We start from the raw sequence: 20,576 nt of genomic DNA, 5'->3' as shown, positions 1-20,576 counted from the left end.
AAGGTTTTTTGCAAAACCTGCGAAGAGGCAGATGCTAAAAATTCTATTACAATTTTCTTAAAAAAAAAAAAAAAAAAAAAAAAAAAAAAAAAAAAAAAAAAAAAGAGCCTTTGGAAAAATTCTGTCTTCATGAAAAATACGTTTGTGCATAAAGAAAGTGTTCTGAAATTAAATTCTATCATTAAACGAAGTGTGGTCTCCCAATTGAATGAACAGATAGATAGTGATACGAAGAAAGACCATTTAGCTCTTGAGACATTTTTTACTACTGTGCATTTTCTATGTCAACAAGCACCAGCAATTAGAGAGCACGAAGATGTAAACTGAAACTTTTTCAATTGTTGGAACTCTGAAAGAATGACATACCTGAGTTTAAAGATTGGTTAGGTCGTTCAGGGTATAAGTGGACATCCCACAATATTCAAAATAAGATAATTGATCTACTAGGAATGCCTGTCTTGAGAAAGGTATTGGCTTCAATCAAGAAGACTGAACATTTTTCTATTATGGTTGACAAAACAAGTAATTCTTTGATTCATGAACAAGTGTCATTTTGTATTCGTACTGTCAATGATTCACTAATCATCACTGAAGACTTTATTGGCTTATAGGAGACCCCCAACACTGATTCACAAACTCTGTTTAGTATTTTAAAAGATGTTTTTGCTCATCTTGATTTGTCAATGGATAACTTAAGAGAACAGGACTGATGGTGCCTCGAATATGAGAGATAAGTTCAAAGGACTAAAAAAGTTAGTTTTGGATATACAACTAAAAGCACATTATGTGCACTGCACTGCTCACAGTTTAATCTTGGCAGTTGTAGACAGTCTCCACCATCTTACATCTCCGAGGGATATTATGGCTTTAGCCAAGGACTTAATAAACACTGTAAGGGAATCCAACAAAAGGATGGGACTTTTCAGAAGCATACGTTGTGAGAGTGACAACGACTGAGCTGGTCTATGACCCCATTTCCCGACTCGATAGACTATGCGAGCTTCTAGTATCTTGAGAATATTGAAAAACTTTGAAGAACTTCTAGAATTTTCGAAACATTTTCTGCAGAGGACAAAACAGAGGCAGGTTACAAATGCGCAGGCTACCTTGAGTCAATGTTACAATTCAAGACTTATTTCTTTTTACATATTTATTGCCTTGCAATGAAGCCTGAAGAGGATGTCAATGAAAAAAATCATTGCCCTCATCTAAGTGTTGCTGATCTGGAAAAAATATATGAGGGCTTGATTTGTATATTGAATGGAAGGTGTGATAGTTTTGAACACTTTTGGGAATTGTGTTTAAAAGAAAAACCTTCACAAGTTGATGATCCTTCACTTTCTCAGAATTGAAGTATACCAAAGAAGTATGAAAACAATGAAGCCAGCTCACTGCACACTTTCAAAACCCCAAAGAAATACTACAAAGCTATTTACATTGAAGTTTGTGAAACGGTGCAATCTTGCATTACTGAGCGGTTTGCTTCAGCTGGACACACAGGTCATTGCAGCTCAACAAGAGTGCTTGCTTTTAGTAAACAGAAGTGAAACAAATTTGGAAAAATCAACTGAGTTTTTCAAAAATCACCTAAACATTGATAGAATGTGCTTACACTTGAATATGTTAGCCAATATCGCTAATAAAAAACAACTGGTCTTAAAAAACTTGCGTGATGTAAGAAAGTACATTACACAAGAGCCTGCAGTTAGAGAAATGTTAAGTAGTGAAGTGCATTAAGCTTCTCCAAGTAGTTTCAATCATGACAGCAACAGAAGAATGGTCATTTAGCACCCTTAGACATCTGAAGTCATATCTCCAATCAACAATGGGACAGAGGCGATTGAACAACTTGGCTATTCTTCATGCCCACCAAGATGTTTTGGATGAATTGGATATCTGACCAGTCATCAACAACTTCATATTCAGTAATCCAGTCTGTCAGTTGACATTTGCACCTTTCTAAAGACACTCTACCCATAATAATGTCATTTAGGGCAATATTAAAAATCTTTATAAAATAGAGAATTAAATACATGCATAATGTTATATTTTCAGTTTTCAAATATAAGGACTAGTTTATTATTGTATTACTATATTACTATAGTACTGTATTAGTTATTTTCAAATACTTAAATATTTTTAGGGTGTATGACCCAATTAAAACAAGCTAATTACATATTTTTTGACTGAAAGTATTAGGCATACTGTATTAACTTTATTAATTGTATTAGATCATTAACTTTGAGATATTGTTTTTATTTAATTAACCCTGAGCCTTATTCAAAGTAACCTTAAATTAGCTATTTCACTTATGAATCAAAGTGCTATTACTGTGCGACAGCAATATTTTATGTTTTATTCTTCTAATGAGATTTTAGGATTTATTTAAATATAATTTCAGTCTTTTCAGAGCTATATATTCACTGCTCTGTAATAGTCTATAAGCATGATTATTACTGTAAATTACATTAGATTTTTACGAAAATACCACGTGTGTTCATGTTTTGTTTCTTTTCTCAAAGCCAAAAAATGTGTCAGGCTTGTCGAGTTTCCCGGAGTGTTGAGTTATCAGGAGCCCAGTTTTCAGGGTTCTAATGTTGATCATATGACTCTAAAATGCTTTAAAAAAACTTTAAACCTCACTATTTTTCATCTAAAATTTAGAAAATTTCCTGGCACAAAACCCCCAGTATGGACCCCCCCCCCCCCCCCAATATTTTTTACAAGTCGGTGCCCCTGTGTAGAATGTACTATAATTGTACATTTTTGAAATGAGACTCAAGTTTTTTTTAATTGTTCAGCAACTGTATCATCTCATTTGTGATCTCAAATGGAACCAATTACTAATTTATTCCATTTGTCAAGTATAGCCTCTGCACACACCAGCTCCCAGGAACTATCTACTTCTATTTCACTACAATGTGAACTTTATCTAATAGCAATAAACCCTTCACCACCAACCATATTTAATCTATCCTTTCCAAATACCATTAGGTCCTTTGCAGAAAATTTGGCTGAATTTATCTCCAGCTTTAGCCAGCTTTCAGTACCTTTAACAATTTGAACTTCATTGTTTTCAGTTAGCACTTGGAGCTATGGTTCTTTCCCAACACAGTTACAACAATTTACAATTACAATACCAATTGTTCTGAGGTCTACTCTCATCCTTTGTTTGCCCTTTACCCTTTTAGACTGATGCCCTTTCTGTAATTTCCTGAGATTCTCTAACGTAAAAAACCACCCAGTCCATTCTACACAGGCCTCACCACCTGTGTAGTCACATTCTGTCTGTAATGGACTCCTGACCTGTTTGATCTAGTAAGCATAACACAGACACAGATCACACAATGGCACAAGTTGAGGAATCTGTAGTCTAAATAGTCACAAAACCATATGAGCATCTGATTGAAACCCTACATTAAGTTCTGTACCAAAGGCACTTGCACTGCATCCTCTTTCAGACTGATGCGATTTCTGTAATTTCTTGAGACACTCTAACCTAAAGAAAAAACCACCCAGTCCACTCTAGATACCCATGTAGCCACTTCCTGTGTGTAATGGACTGCTTACTTGTTGAGCAGAACCCAAAACCCCCCACCCTACTGTGTGCTGCAAGTCAAAGAATCTGTAGCGTACATAGTTGCAGAACCATCTGAGCCTCTGATAGATCCACAGTCAGCCCTGTTGACAGTGCTACGGATGGTGAGCTCTGCCTTCATCTCACAAGCAAGGCTGACAGCCTTTAACACTTAATATAACTGCCCAAAACCAGACAGGGTATCTTCCAATCCAAAGTGACATATATCATTGGTACTGACATGAGCCACCACCTTCAGTTGGCTGCACCTTGTTCTCTTCATGGCATCTGAAAGCACCCGTTACACATCTGGGCTGGCTTCCCCTGGTATGCGTACAGAGTGCACATTGGACCTCTTCCCCTCCTTGACTGCCATATCCCTAAGGGACCACATCACACATCTAACAATGGAGCTTCAATTTTTACAGAACATAACCTCCGACACCCCACTTTTCACAGCTATAAGGGAAACCTTTATTGTGAGCATAACTGACACTATCTCTAGTAACGTATGAATAGAATATAATAAAAGGTTTGGCTATGGATCCTATGACACAATGCAGCGTGTCAAGTTTTCATTTTAACTAATAAGTACTATGGTGTGGAAGTGTTTCATGTGAACGGTGATGGAACTATCGTGGTGAGTTGGGAGTGTGCACCTCTCTCTGCAGTTTTTCCTTCAGCTTCAAACAACCAGAAACTGTAGTCAGTTATGGTTCAAATGTCCAACAGTGACATTGTTTCAACAGTTTGTGTGTCTCTGGTGGGTGGATGGATTTGATTATTGACACATTGGAGCTTCTGGGACATATTTAATTTCCATATATTGATTTATGTTGACCAGTTCATGTTTTTGACACTATTCAGATTGTGGTGGAACATCACATAGACACTGTGAGTGAAAAACTTCTTCTTTCTGTTTATATTAACAACAACTGAAACTTTTAAGGGTCTGGATAGCAGCTGATTGTGGTTCAACATGATTTTCAATAAATATCTGCCAGCTGTGAGGCAAAACTACTGAACATAATAAATGAATTTAAAAATAGAAAAAAAAACTATACCCAGCTTTCAGAACTGTTTGTTCCTTACTACAGGAGGAAAGAGAAACAGGTTGGGGAAGATAGGGAAGGAGAGCTGGCTCACTCAGATCCCAGGTTACGAGGGATCCACACATTATCTCTGTACACCATATAGAAGAGGTGCTATGGTTATGAGAATATGATGGTGGGCTGGTGCTGAAGATCTCTGAGATGCACAGAAAAAAACAATTTTTCATTTAGTTACCTTATTTAAGAACTAATAACAGGAAATGACCCAGGGTAATTAGCTTCTTGTTGAAAGGACTAACAGTGCTATACATTGGTCCATGCTTCAGTTGTAGGTAGACGATATTTGCAAATACACCTATTTCTTGAATTCTGACAGTGAAATCAACATCATCTGGCAATGACAAACCCACATTGCCAACAACAATAAATACACCAGCCCCAGATTTCTCAGTTATGCATCGAATGCCACAAGTTATTAACATCCCTGCTATATCTTTGGAAATTGATCCAAACATGCAATCTATACAGACAGCCCAGCTTCAGGTGCCATTGCCACATTGATTGTGGCATTACAATCATGCTCTGTTCCTAACATGGGTACAACCTCTCTTGGGAGTGACCTTAAGAGGGGCACATGGTCAGTTTTTGCTCAGAATATTTTGTTTATTTTCATTTTGTATTTAGGATTCTAAACATGTTTGTTCAATAAATGACTGTTTCCAACAATGACACAGGCATATGGACTAGTGATACAGGTAGTGTGTGTGTGTGTGTGTGTGTGTGTGTGTGTGTGTGTGTGTGTGTCCAACTGCTCATGTGCCAGTTTCAGTGAAATTCACTTTATTTAAATACTTATATACTTACCATTAAAGCTTTTCTAGCAGCATAACATCCCATTGAAACATGGTCTTCTGTTCCTGCACTTGTACTAAGGGAATCTACAGAAGCTGGATGGCACAATGCTTTGTTTTCTGAAACTTTTACAATTTTGAAGAATATTATCAGATGCAAGATAAAATGGTGTAGTGCGATGATATATTTCTTTTTCAGAAATTATTGTTCTTTAATATACACTGAAGCACTAAAGAAACTGGTATAGTCATGCATATTAAAATACAAAGATATGGACATAGGCAGATTACAGCACTGGGGTCAGCAACACCTATTTAAGACAACACGTCTCTGGCGCAGTTGTTAGGTTGGTTACTTCTGCTACAATGGTAGGCTATCAAGATTTAAGCGAGTTTGAACGTAGTGTTATGGTCAGCCCATAAGTGATGGGACACAGTGTCTCTGAGGTAGTGATGAAGTGGGGATTTTCCTGTACAATCATTTCACAAGTGTACCTCGAATATCAGGAATCTGGTAAAACATCAAATCTCTGACATCACTGCAGTCAGAAAAAGATCCTGAAAGAATGGGAGCAACAATAAATGAAAAGAATTGTTCATCATGATAGAAGTGCAACCCTTCTGCAAATTACTCCAAATTTCAATGCTGGGCCATCAACAAGTGTTAGCATGTGAACAATTCAATGAAATATGATCAATATGGGCTTTCGGAGCCAAAGACCCACTCTTGTACCCTTGATGACTGCATGACACAAAGCTTTACACCTCATCTGGGCCCCTTCAACACTGACATTGGACTGTTGATGACTGGAAACAGGTTGCCTGGTTGGACGAGTCTTGTTTCAAATTGTGTCAAGCAGATGGACGCGTACGAGTATGCAGATAACCTCATGAATCTACAGACCCTGCATGTCAGCACAGGACTTTTCAAGCTGGTGGAGGCTCTGTAATGGTGTGGGGCTGTGCAGCTGGATTGATGTGGGACCCCTGATACGTCTAGATTCGACTCTGACAGGTGACACACATCCTGTCTGATCACCTGCATCCATTCATGTCCATTGTGCATTCTGATGGAGATGGGCAACTCCAGCAGGACAATGCCACACCTCACACATCCAGAATTGCTACAGAGTGGCTCCAGGAATAATCTTATGAGTTTAAGCACTTCCACTGGCCACCAAACTCTTCAAATATGAGCACTATTGAGCATATCTGGGATGCCTTGCAATGTGCTTTTCAGAAGAGATCTCCACCCCCTCATACTCTTATGGATTTATGGACAGTCCTGCAGGATTCATGGTGTCAATTCCCTCCAGCACTATGTCAGACATAAGTCAAGTCTATGCCACATTATATTGCAGCACTTCTGCAAGCTTGTGGGAGCCCTACACCATATTAGGCAGGTGTATCAGTTTCTTTGGCTTTTCAGTGTATAATGTGTTCAAGAAATAACTGTCATTAAACAGCAGAAGAGTGCAAATCACCAGTAAGCATGCAAAAATGAATGACTTGCAATGAGTTTTAATGCCTACAGAGACTGAAAAAAGGCACATCTGAAGCAATTAAAAACTGAGGATCCAAATGTCCCAATAACACTGCATTTAGAAATAACCATAAGAACTGAACTTCAACATGCTAGACTCTAAGGTTAAATTCATTCATAACAGGTAGGGTGAAAGAAAAAAGATGCAGATATGTAATTTTGTGACATGGTAATTATTTATTTACCACTTGGGCAACTAACTGACCAGGCAATTATGTCAAACTTTTCAGGAGGTTGTTGTTCCTTGAGTAATGTTTTCTAGTATTCAGATTCATTAAAAAATACTCATAAACTGACATCTTGGGTTGTCGGGTGTTCTCCCGGATATCAGCATCGTACTTGCACGATATTTCGGTCACGTAGCTCGTAACCTTCATCAGGTGCTACCTGAGACTGCTCCTCGAGTGGACCTGGTCCAGTATTTATGCCTATGGCCTTCCCCCTCCACCAATGGCTGCAGGCGCTTCCTCTGTGGTCCGCGCCCATTCCCTGCGACCTTCTGGAGCGTTGCTGCTCTGTTTTCCATCTGTTGCGGTTCTAGCTGTTCCCTCTGCGGTCCGCGTCCACCAAACCCACTCCTGGGGGTTTCATCTACAGTCTGGGGTACCAAGCATTCCCCCTGCGGTCCGCGCCTGCTCACCACGACCTGTTGGAGCGTTGCCGCTCCATATTTTGTCCTCTGCGGCTCTAGATGTTCCCTCTGCGGTCCGCGCCCACCAGTCCCACTTCTGGGTGTTCCATCTTCGGTCTGGTGCGCCTGGCAGCTCATCAGGGGTTTGTTTTCCATCTCCATGTCTCTGGTTCTTCTGTTTGTGTAGTGTTGCAGCTGGCCCCATTGCTCCTTTAACAATTCCAGAGCCGAATCCCAGGCTCTGCTTAGCTGGTACCCTGTGTCACAGTTCATAAGATCGTCAGCCATTTTAATTTCTATTGATTATCTTATAACACTGGCCCAAAATCTGGCAGAAATAGAGCCAGCATATGGCAGAAAATTGACGGTGCTCTGTTGGACCTGTTCAGTCATACACTGTCATCCACGTATTTCCTGTACAGAAACCAATATTACGAGCAAACTGGAGGTGTAGCTATGGGCAGCCCACTGTCCCCTGTGGTTGCCAACATGTTTATGGAGAGTTTTGAGGAGAGGGCATTGGAGACAGCCACATTTAAACCCACATGCTTCTTTAGGTATGTGGATGACACCTTCGTGATCTGGCCACATGGGATGGACAGGCTCAATGAGTTTCTTGAACAGAATGAGATTTTCACTCTGCAGCGGAGTGTGCGCTGATATGAAACTTCCTGGCAGATTAAAACTGTGTGCCCGACCGAGACTCGAACTCGGGACCTTTGCCTTTCGCGGGCAAGTGCTCTACCAACTGAGCTACCGAAGCACGACTCACGCCCGGCCCTCACAGCTTTACTTCTGCCAGTATCTCGTCTCCTACCTTCCAAACTTTACAGAAGCTCTCCTGCGAACCTTGCAGAACTAGCACTCCTGAAAGAAAGGATATAGCGGAGACACGGCCTAGCCACAGCCTGGGGGATGTTTCCAGAATGAGATTTTCACTCTGCAGCGGAGTGTGCGCTGATATGAAACTTCCTGGCAGATTAAAACTGTGTGCCCGACCGAGACTCGAACTCGGGACCTTTGCCTTTCGCGGGCAAGTGCTCTACCAACTGAGCTACCGAAGCACGACTCACGCCCGGCCCTCACAGCTTTACTTCTGCCAGTATCTCGTCTCCTACCTTCCAAACTTTACAGAAGCTCTCCTGCGAACCTTGCAGAACTAGCACTCCTGAAAGAAAGGATAGGGGAGACACGGCCTAGCCACAGCCTGGGGGATGTTTCCAGAATGAGATTTTCACTCTGCAGCGGAGTGTGCGCTGATATGAAACTTCCTGGCAGATTAAAACTGTGTGCCCGACCGAGACTCGAACTCGGGACCTTTGCCTTTCACGGGCAAGTGCTCTACCAACTGAGCTACCGAAGCACGACTCACGCCCGGCCCTCACAGCTTTACTTCTGCCAGTATCTCGTCTCCTACCTTCCAAACTTTACAGAAGCTCTCCTGCGAACCTTGCAGAACTAGCACTCCTGAAAGAAAGGATATAGCGGAGACACGGCCTAGCCACAGCCTGGGGGATGTTTCCAGAATGAGATTTTCACTCTGCAGCGGAGTGTGCGCTGATATGAAACTTCCTGGCAGATTAAAACTGTGTGCCCGACCGAGACTCGAACTCGGGACCTTTGCCTTTCGCGGGCAAGTGCTCTACCAACTGAGCTACCGAAGCACGACTCACGCCCGGCCCTCACAGCTTTACTTCTGCCAGTATCTCGTCTCCTACCTTCCAAACTTTACAGAAGCTCTCCTGCGAACCTTGCAGAACTAGCACTCCTGAAAGAAAGGATATAGCGGAGACACGGCCTAGCCACAGCCTGGGGGATGTTTCCAGAATGAGATTTTCACTCTGCAGCGGAGTGTGCGCTGATATGAAACTTCCTGGCAGATTAAAACTGTGTGCCCGACCGAGACTCGAACTCGGGACCTTTGCCTTTCGCGGGCAAGTGCTCTACCAACTGAGCTACCGAAGCACGACTCACGCCCGGCCCTCACAGCTTTACTTCTGCCAGTATCTCGTCTCCTACCTTCCAAACTTTACAGAAGCTCTCCTGCGAACCTTGCAGAACTAGCACTCCTGAAAGAAAGGATATAGCGGAGACACGGCCTAGCCACAGCCTGGGGGATGTTTCCAGAATGAGATTTTCACTCTGCAGCGGAGTGTGCGCTGATATGAAACTTCCTGGCAGATTAAAACTGTGTGCCCGACCGAGACTCGAACTCGGGACCTTTGCCTTTCGCGGGCAAGTGCTCTACCAACTGAGCTACCGAAGCACGACTCACGCCCGGCCCTCACAGCTTTACTTCTGCCAGTATCTCGTCTCCTACCTTCCAAACTTTACAGAAGCTCTCCTGCGAACCTTGCAGAACTAGCACTCCTGAAAGAAAGGATATAGCGGAGACACGGCCTAGCCACAGCCTGGGGGATGTTTCCAGAATGAGATTTTCACTCTGCAGCGGAGTGTGCGCTGATATGAAACTTCCTGGCAGATTAAAACTGTGTGCCCGACCGAGACTCGAACTCGGGACCTTTGCCTTTCGCGGGCAAGTGCTCTACCAACTGAGCTACCGAAGCACGACTCACGCCCGGCCCTCACAGCTTTACTTCTGCCAGTATCTCGTCTCCTACCTTCCAAACTTTACAGAAGCTCTCCTGCGAACCTTGCAGAACTAGCACTCCTGAAAGAAAGGATATAGCGGAGACACGGCCTAGCCACAGCCTGGGGGATGTTTCCAGAATGAGATTTTCACTCTGCAGCGGAGTGTGCGCTGATATGAAACTTCCTGGCAGATTAAAACTGTGTGCCCGACCGAGACTCGAACTCGGGACCTTTGCCTTTCGCGGGCAAGTGCTCTACCAACTGAGCTACCGAAGCACGACTCACGCCCGGCCCTCACAGCTTTACTTCTGCCAGTATCTCGTCTCCTACCTTCCAAACTTTACAGAAGCTCTCCTGCGAACCTTGCAGAACTAGCACTCCTGAAAGAAAGGATAAAGCGGAGACACGGCCTAGCCACAGCCTGGGGGATGTTTCCAGAATGAGATTTTCACTCTGCAGCGGAGTGTGCGCTGATATGAAACTTCCTGGCAGATTAAAACTGTGTGCCCGACCGAGACTCGAACTCGGGACCTTTGCCTTTCGCGGGCAAGTGCTCTACCAACTGAGCTACCGAAGCACGACTCACGCCCGGCCCTCACAGCTTTACTTCTGCCAGTATCTCGTCTCCTACCTTCCAAACTTTACAGAAGCTCTCCTGCGAACCTTGCAGAACTAGCACTCCTGAAAGAAAGGATATAGCGGAGACACGGCCTAGCCACAGCCTGGGGGATGTTTCCAGAATGAGATTTTCACTCTGCAGCGGAGTGTGCGCTGATATGAAACTTCCTGGCAGATTAAAACTGTGTGCCCGACCGAGACTCGAACTCGGGACCTTTGCCTTTCGCGGGCAAGTGCTCTACCAACTGAGCTACCGAAGCACGACTCACGCCCGGCCCTCACAGCTTTACTTCTGCCAGTATCTCGTCTCCTACCTTCCAAACTTTACAGAAGCTCTCTTGAACATCTTAACTCATGCCACCCTAATATTAAGTTCACCATGGAACTGGAGAAGAATGGCCAGCTGCCATTTCTCGATGTACTAGTCCAGAGGAAAGCAGATGGATCAATTGGCCTCAGTGTGTACCGAAAACCAACACACACTGATTTATATCTGCAGGCCAGCAGCTGTCACCACCCTGCACAGAAGAATGGGGTTCTGAAGACTTTGGTCCACAGAGCACGTGCCCTGTCAGACCAAGAGAATCTACCTATAGAGATAGAACGTCTCAAAACAGTTTTCTCCAAGAATGGATACATGGACAGACAAATTGAGAGGGCACTCCAACCAGCCACTATACCACAGGTTCCTGAAGAATACCAAGATGAAGCAAAGAAGGTGGCATATCTGCCCTATGCTGGCTCTATTTCTGCCAGAATCAGTAGGATCCTCCGTAAACACAATATCAAGTGTGTTTTCTGTCCATCCAACAAGATCGTGGGACTGCTGGGGAGTGTCAAAGACGACCTGGGGTTACGAAAACCAGGGATTTACAATGTACCTTGTCAATGTGGCATGTCCTACATTGGCCAGACGACAAGAACTGTGGAGATCAGGTGCAAAGAACATCAGAGGCACACTAGATTAAGACAGGTGACTAAGTCAGCCATTGCTGAACACTGTCTAGAACTAGATCATGCCATGAAGTATGAGGATACCAAGATTCTAGCACAAACACCCAGATTTTGGGACAGTGTTATAAGATAATCGATAGAAATTAAAATGGCTGACGATCTTATGAACCGCGACACAGGGTACCAGCTAAGCAGAGCCTGGGATCCGGCTCTGGAATTGTTAAAGGAGCAATGGGGCCAGCTGCAACACTACACAAACAGAAGAACCAGAGACATGGAGATGGAAAACGAACCCCTGATGAGCTGCCAGGCGCACCAGACCGAAGATGGAACACCCAGAAGTGGGACTGGTGGGCGCGGACCGCAGAGGGAACATCTAGAGCCGCAGTGGACGAAAAATGGTGCGGCAACGCTCCAACAGGTCGTGGTGAGCGGGCGCGGACCACAGGGGGAACGCTTGGTACCCCAGACTGTAGATGAAACCCCCAAGAGCGGGTTTGGTGGACGCGGACCGCAGAGGGAACAGCTAGAACCGCAGCAGACAGAAAACGGAGCAGCAACGCTCCAGCAGGTCACAGGGAATGGGCGCGGACCACAGAGGAAGCGCCTGCAGCCGTTGGTGGAGGGGGAAGGCCATAGGCATAAATACTGGACCAGGTCCACTCGAGGAGCAGTCTCAGGTAGCACCTGATGAAGGTTACGAGCTACGTGACCGAAATATCGTGCAAGTACGACGCTGATATCTGGCAGAACACCCGACAACCCAAGATGTCATTAGATTGCCGGGAAAGCCTGAAGAGTTACTCATAAACTGTTTGCTGTTTAGATTAAATTGTCACAAAATATCAAACACATTTCTGACATTTGTTAAATTTTGCCCATCCCATAATAAGAAATTAAACTTACCTGTTAGATTATTTAAAAAACAAAAATGGAATATAGAACCATGTAATATGGCTTAGGCATTCTGAATCACTTACACACTGCATTTTTTGTAGGATGTGCATACCAAATTTACAATAGAAAACAACAAATTTCATTAATATCTTTGTATATATGTAAGGAAATATTATTGCTTGAGTGTGAGATAATGTAACCTTTCTCAACCTAATTTGGCCTATTCAGTGCAGAGGAGAGATAAAAAAGGAAACTATAATTTAGACAAATAAGAGAATTCTGATGGCATTAAGAAACATAAAAAAGGACAAAATGGAAAGGAATGAAGAATGTTCTAAAAGTAATTTCTCTTCTTCAGGGGACAAGCAGTACTATTTGATGCAGAAATAAAAAGCATATATCATGCAGGTGCTGACAGGTGTGAAAATTCTTTACAGAAGAATGGAAAAACTAGTAGAAGTCAACTTCTGGGAAGATCAGTTTGGATTCTGGAGAAATTTAGGAATACACGAGGCAATATTGACCTTATGACGCCTCAGAGAAGACAGGTTAAGGAAAAGCAAAGCTATGTTTATAGCATATGTAGACTTAGAAAAAGCTTTAGACAATGTTGACTGGATTACTCTCTTTTAAATTGTAAAGGTGGCAGGGGTAAAATACAGGAATCAAAAAACTATTTGCAATTTGTACAGAAACCAGATGGCAGTTACAAGAGTCAAGGACGCATGAAAGGGAAGCAGCAGTTGAGAAGGAAATGAGATAGGGTCATAGCCTATCTCTAATGTTATTCAGTCAGTACATTGAGCAAATAACAAAGGAAACCAAAGAAAAGTTTGGAGGAGGAATTAATGATCAGTGAGAAGAAATAAAAACTTTGAGGTTTGCCAATGACATGTTAATTCTGATAGAGACAGCAATAGACTTGAAAGAGCAGCTGAACAGAATGGACAGTGTCTTGAAAGAAGGATATAATGTGAACATTAACAAAAGCAAAACAACGGTAATGGAATGTAGTCAAATTACATCAGGTGACGGTGTGGTAACTATTTAGGACATGAGACACTAAAAGCAGTAGATGCATTTTGCTATTTGATCAGCAAAATAACTGATGATGGTTGAAATAGATAGGATATAAAATGTAGACTGGCAATGGCAAGACAAGAGTTTTTGAAGAAGAGAAATTTGTTAACATTGAGTATAGATGTAAACATCAGGAAGTCTTTTCTGAAAGAATTTGTATGGAGTGTACCCATGTATGGAAGTGAAACATGGATGATAAACAAGATGGATGATGGACAAGAAGAGAATAGAAATGTGGTGTTACAGAAGAATGCTTAAGATTAGAGGGGTTCCTCACATAACTAATGAGAAGGTACTGAATAGAATTCGGGAGAAAAGAAATTTGTGGCAAAACCTGACTAGAAGAAGGGATTGGTTGGTAGGACATATTCTGAGACATAAAGGGATCATCAGTTTAGTAGTGGAGGGAAGTGTGAGGGGTAAAAATCATAGAGGGAGACCAACAGATGAATACACTAAGCAGATTCAGAAGGATGTAGGTTGCAGTAGTTACTCAGAGATGAGGAGGCTTGCATGGAGAGCTGCATCAAACCATTCTCAGACTGAAGACCACAACAACAACAACAATATAATGTTAGACTCTGTAGTATGAAGCCCCAGATTAATATTTAACTATGTAAGCTTGATACAGTGGCATAAAGCAGGAGATGACAAGTTTGCTATAAAATGGGCTATCAAACTCATTTGACTGAGTCATGAGTATTGCTCATAAAGTCTGGTACCATTACCAGACTATATTAATAGAAGAGCTAGAGATGATCCAACAAAGATCAGTATGTTTCATCATGGGTTACTTTACCAAGTGTGAGAGCTTTACAGAGATGAAACTTCCTGGCAGATTAAAACTGTGTGCTGGACCGACACTCGAACTTGGGACCTTTGCCTTTCATGGGCAAGTGCTCTAGGTAAAGGTCCTGAGTTCAAGTCTCGGTCTGGCACACAGTTTTAATCTGCCAGGAAATTTCATATCAGTGCACACTCTGCTGCAGAGTGAAAATATCATTCTGGAAACATCCCCCAGGCTCTGGCTAAGCCATGTCTCTGCTATATCATTTTCTCCAGGAGTGCTAGTTCTGCAAGGTTCGCAGAAGAGCTTCTGTGAAGTTTTGAAGGTAGGAGACAAGGTACTGGCAGATTTGAAGCTGTGAGGGCGGGTTGTGAGTTGTGCTTGGGTAGGTCAGTTGGTAGAGCACTTGCCCGCGAAAGGCAAAGGTCCCGAGTTTGAGTCTCGGTCCGGCTCACAGTTTTAATCTGCCAGGAAGTTTCACATCAGCTCACACTCCACTGCATAGTGAAAATCCCATCCTGTTTACAGAGATGCTCAACAAACTTCAGTGTCAGATCCTACAAGAAAGGTGGTATGTATCATGGGCAGGTTTACAGTTAAAACTCTGAGAGAGTATATACCAAGAACAATTGTATAACATGTTACTTCCCTCCACATATCTCTTAAAATATGATCTCAACAAAAAAGGTAGAGAAATTATAACTCATAAATCATTTGATCACAGTATCTAGACACTTATTAGTGGTCATTATTATGGAGTGTGTCAACCCATCATCTTTATGATGGCTTGAACTCTGTTGGGAACAATTTCAGTGAGGTGTCTGAAAGTCTGTAAAGGAATGGCAGCACATTCTTCCTCAAGAGCCAAAACCAGAGAAGGCAGTGATATTGGATGCTGGTTGTGAAGTCAATGTTCTAACTCATCCCAAATGTGTTCCGTTGGGTCCAAGTCAGGGTTGTGGGCAGGCCAGTCCATTCCAGAAATGTTACTGTCCACAGACCACTGCCTCACAGATGCTGGTTTATGACAGGGTGCACTGTCATTGGATTGCCAAAGGGTATAGCAAGATTCATCACTCCCAATCACTCATTTCGTCATACACTATCCAATGGTGTCACTCTTTACATCATCTCAAGTGCCACTTAGCAGTGACTATGGAAACGTGTGGCCTATGGGGAGCTGTTCAACCATACCCCAGTCCTTTTAACTCCCTATTCACAGTCATTGTGCTAGCTGGACTACTCGGCACATAGATAGCTAATACATACCTATGAAAAAGTTGCAATCATTCTAGTGATCTCGATACGTTATTCCGTCTGGTATTTGTTTGAGAAAAGTCACGAATATTCTTGTACAGAGAACCTCGTACAGAGAACCTTAGATACATAGCATTATAAATATGGACTATTCATCAAATAGGAAGCTAGTTTACATTCAGAAGCAGAAATATTAGATCTGAAGAATGAATTAGTAAAAAGTCCTAGAAGTAGCAAGTGCAAGTGTGTAGATTAGCCAGGAGTAAGAGTGATCAGTTGATTGTGAAGTATTAATAATAGTAATTCATACTAATTTCTCAGTAAAAATATTTTTACAAGACTCATAACAATATTTTTAATAATAACATAATAATAGTTTCCGATACGTAACTCGTAATATGAGTTAGGTACAGGAAACCATCGATGCGTGTATCTCCGGTAATAGTGACTTTCGAGATGATTCCTAAAAACTCATAGTTACTACATAGACCCTCTATCAAATGCTCTAGAAAGGAACAGAATTGACAATAAAAGTTCCACACACATAAATTGCCAGATGATGTCATCATTGGAAACTAGCTCTTATATTATAGGTTGTAAGGTACATATTGGCTTGACGCTTTCACTGTAGGTATTTGTTCACACTCCATAAAAGTCTGGAAGTGAACATTCTGGGAGAAAATGTTACCAAAACAACTGAGCCACAAATATAAGGGAAGCAGAGTCGCTGTCAGGTAGTCAGTTTGAAAGCTACAATCGTCATGATAACTTGGAAGTGATAAAAAGTGAACAGCTGTGATTATTGGCTATTACCACAGACTTTAGTCAATGTTGTTCTTAGTGATATTATAAATACACAGAGAGTGACCATGTGTGTTTTAGTGCTAAGTGTACTAGTGTTGCATTTTTCAGTGCAAATTCACGATTTAAGGGAAGAGAACCACAATTGTAACTTTTTTATACCATAAGATGGCATTGTCTTGTGTAAATAAAACTTTCTTAAACTTTGCATGTGACTTGATTATGTTTTATTATGGTAAAAGTAAAGGTAGCTCAAGATACCTTTAGCATCCCCTCCTTGAGGTTTTTCTGTGTCTGCCACTGGGTCTTCCTGGCCTTGGTTTAGCTGTGGTTGTCTCTTCATATTTCCACTTCACAGTCAAATCACTAATAATCAACTTTGGCAGCTTGAGAAGGTTTGAAATGTGTCTGATGGATCTGTTACTCAGGTGACATTCAATGACTAGTCCTTGTTTGAAGCCCCTGAGCTCTCCTGGTCGAGCAGTTCTGCTGTTACTGCTTCTTTGCTGTTAACACGATACTCTCTGACTTCTTTTATACTGGTGTATCTGTCACTAATAACATTTAGTGGTCAGTTCTGCATTACACTGCATTACATGGGGTGTCTGGATACTTCTGACATACAACCTTGAGCAATTGGTTAGAAAACCAACTCAAAATGGGAACATATTAGATATCTTGGCGACAAACAGATCTGATTTAAAGATATTGTTCACCACGTGCTAGAGAAATATGTGCCTAGCAAAAGTATAGAGGAGGGAATGGATCCACCTCGGTACAACAAACATATTAGGACGTTGCTGAGAAAGCGGAGAATTTTGCACAGTCGTTTTAAACGTAGTCACTGTCCCGCTGACAAACAGAAATTATGAGAAATGAAAGCAGCTGTCAGAATGACACTGAGAGACTCTTTTAACGAATTTGAAAGCAATATTTCATCTGCAGATTCTAAAAATAACCTCAAAAAATTTTCGTCATAAGTAAAAATCTATGAACGCTACAAATAATTCGATACCTTCTCTTGCTGACAGTACGGGTAATGTAACTGATGATGATAAACAGAAGGCCAAAGTTCTAAACCTGACTTTCAAAAACTCATTTATGATAGAGGACTGCAGCACTGTTCCCCCTTTCAATTACGAACAAACGAAAGGGTGGCTGACGTAGTGTTTAGTATATCTGGGATTGTAAAACAGTTCAGATCCTTAGACGCCAGAAAGGCATCTGGCCCAGACGGTATCCCCATAAGATTTTATGCTGACTATGCTACAAATATAGCAAATATAGCACCATTCTTATCCATCATCTATCAGAGATCATTGGAATGGCAGAAAGTTCCACAGGACTGGAAGAAGGTCCAGGTCGTAGCAATCTATAAAAAGGGTAGAAAATCGGATGCACGTAATTACCGGCCAATTTCACTGACATCGATTTGTTGTTGAATCGTGGAACATATTTTGTGTTCAGACATAAAGACCTTTCTAGACTCTGAGAAGCTCATCTGCAGAAACCAGCATGGTTTTAGGAAACAGCGGTCATGCGAGACACAGCTGGCCCTCTTTGTGCACGATATACAACAGGGTCTAGATACCGGCTCCCAGGTTTATGCCATATTTCTTGACTTTTGAAAGGTGTTCGACTCAGTTCTGCACTGTCGCTTGCTACAAAAAGTGCACGCTTTCGGTCTACCTGATGACATATGCAGTTGGATAGAAAGTTTTCTAACAGACAGGGAGCAGTATGTTGTCCTGAACAGGGTAACTTCAACAGAAACAAGAGTAACTTCAGGTGTGCCCCAGGGCAGCGTAATAGGTCCTCTGCTTTTAACAGTTTACATAAACAATCTGTTTGATGGTATTGATAGTGACCTTAGACTGTTTTGCCAATGATGCTGTAGTCTACAGGAAAGTAGTATCACACAAAAGTTGTGAACAAATCAATGAGGATTTGCAGAAAATAAATGTGTGGTGTAATGACTGGCAGTTATCTCTCAGTATTAGTAAGTGTAATCTACTGCGTATAACAAGGCGAAAATCCCCATTAATGTATGAGTACAAAATAAATGATCAGTCTTTGGAAGCGGTAACATCAATCAAGTATCTGGGTGTGACTATTCGAAATGATCTCAAATGGAATGATCAGATTACACAAATAATGGGTAAGGTGAACTCTAGATTGTGGTTTATTGGTAGAATCCTGAAGCGATGCAGTCCTTCAGCAAGGGAAATAGCTTACAACACGTTAGTTCATCCAGTCTTAGAGTATTGTTCATCTGTATGGGACCCTTACCAGTTGGGTTTGGTTGAAGAGATTGAGAAGGTCCAAAGAAGAGCTGCAAGATTTGTGACTGGTACATTTAGCCATCGCGAGAGAATTACAAATCTCATAGAACGTTTGAAGTGGGATACACTTGCAGATAGACGACACGCTAAACAGGAGGGTCTTCTCTCTAAATTCCAAAATCCAATCTTCACCAAGGATGTAGAGCATATATTATTACCACCAACTTTCAATTTGCATAATGATCATCATTCAAAGATAATGGAAATAAGATCTCGTACTGATGCGTTCAGACAGTAGTTTTTTGCTCGCGCGATCTGCGAGTGGAACAGAGGGGGGGGAAATATCTCTTTGGCGCGAATTGTGCCCTCCGCCACACACTGCTTGGTGGCTAGTGGAGTATATATGTAGATGTAGATGTAGATGTAGTGTATGCAGGCCAACCAACAATTGTTTTTCCCTACACACTGTTCATGAATGAAGTTGAGCAGGAGATCCCGGGTTCGAGTCCCGGTCGGGGCACACATTTTCAGCTGTCCATATCAAGGTATATCAACAACACCTGTCGGCAGCTGAGGTTTTCAGTTAGTCATCATTTATTCCAGGGAAAAGCTGCACTGTCATCAACAGTAACTGTTCTTTCGAGAACAAGTCACTGTCTTCGTATATATAGTTAAAGGCTACCCAGCCATTGACCTTCATCTGTTCAAATGCGCACGGGTTGCCCAAACTCTTACGGGAATCACCAAAGCACGCACGAGTAATGAGTGGTTGGGCAAATGTCTATAAGGTACAATACATATGTAGAATTTTGGACAGTTGGGAATGTGAGTCTCACGGGAAGCGTGCAAGGGATAAGTCCCTGCAGTCACGCTATTCGTCTGTGTCCTTGGTGACTCAGATGGATAGAGCATCTGCCATGTAAGCAGGAGATCCTGGGTTCGAGTCCCGGTCGGGGCACACATTTTCATCTGTCCACATCGAGGTATATCAACAACACCTGTCGGCAGCTGAGGTTTTCAGTTAGTCATCATTTACGTAACCTATTTTGGTGCCACACATGTGGCCAAGGATGAAATCCAAATGTTATTAGATTAGTTTTGTCAACATACCACAAGTTCATTGTTGAACTTTGCAATTTCTTTGGATATTGTACTGGAATAGTCACTACATTCTGAATTCATAAATAGTATGTATTTTGCCTTGATCATTTTTGTCAGATTAGATATGCTCACATTACCCATGTAAGTCCAATTAACTGTGTATTACATAGTTTTAATCCTGGTATTAAATTAGCCACCTTTGCTGTACCACAAGAATATTAATAATGTTGTTTCATGTTGCCTAAAGAGACTATATTAACTGATCTTTCCGAGAGATGTTTGGTACTCATGGCATGTTGTGGTATACCAATTGGCACAAGGTTCTTTTGTTCATATACATTTCTGCAAGTTTGTGCAACTGATTGTGCCTTGTTAATGTTCCAATAAAGTAACTATTCAAATCTGGATGTTCTATCATGACATGTTTCCATGATTTACCATTCTTTTTCACCCTGCTTGCCTAGTAATACTGCTGTATTTGTATGTCATGTTCAGTGAGCAACAAATTCTCACAACATGTACACACAGATAATCTGTATAACTGACATCAGAG

At 41.9% G+C, this 20,576-nt stretch overlaps 1 protein-coding gene and 1 non-coding gene across 2 annotated transcripts in view; both read right to left on the bottom strand.

The window, feature by feature from the left end:
• The window catches only part of LOC126248030 (histidine ammonia-lyase-like), a 276,752-nt gene that overhangs the window by 20,042 nt on the left and 236,134 nt on the right, over nucleotides 1–20,576 (bottom strand). Inside the window, exon 14 of the mRNA XM_049948632.1 lies at nucleotides 5,494–5,606. Coding sequence (XP_049804589.1) covers nucleotides 5,494–5,606 — 113 coding nt within the window. The remainder of the gene's footprint in view (nucleotides 1–5,493; nucleotides 5,607–20,576) is intronic.
• On the bottom strand, nucleotides 8,944–9,018 carry Trnas-uga (transfer RNA serine (anticodon UGA)). Its single transcript has one exon. It is a non-coding gene; the product is annotated as a tRNA-Ser (tRNA).

This window comes from Schistocerca nitens, chromosome 3 (genome assembly GCF_023898315.1).
Source record: "Schistocerca nitens isolate TAMUIC-IGC-003100 chromosome 3, iqSchNite1.1, whole genome shotgun sequence".
NCBI classification, from domain to species: Eukaryota; Metazoa; Arthropoda; class Insecta; order Orthoptera; family Acrididae; genus Schistocerca; species Schistocerca nitens.
The sequence above is the reverse complement of the archived record's forward strand: the minus strand, read 5'-3'. Positions and strand labels throughout refer to the sequence as shown.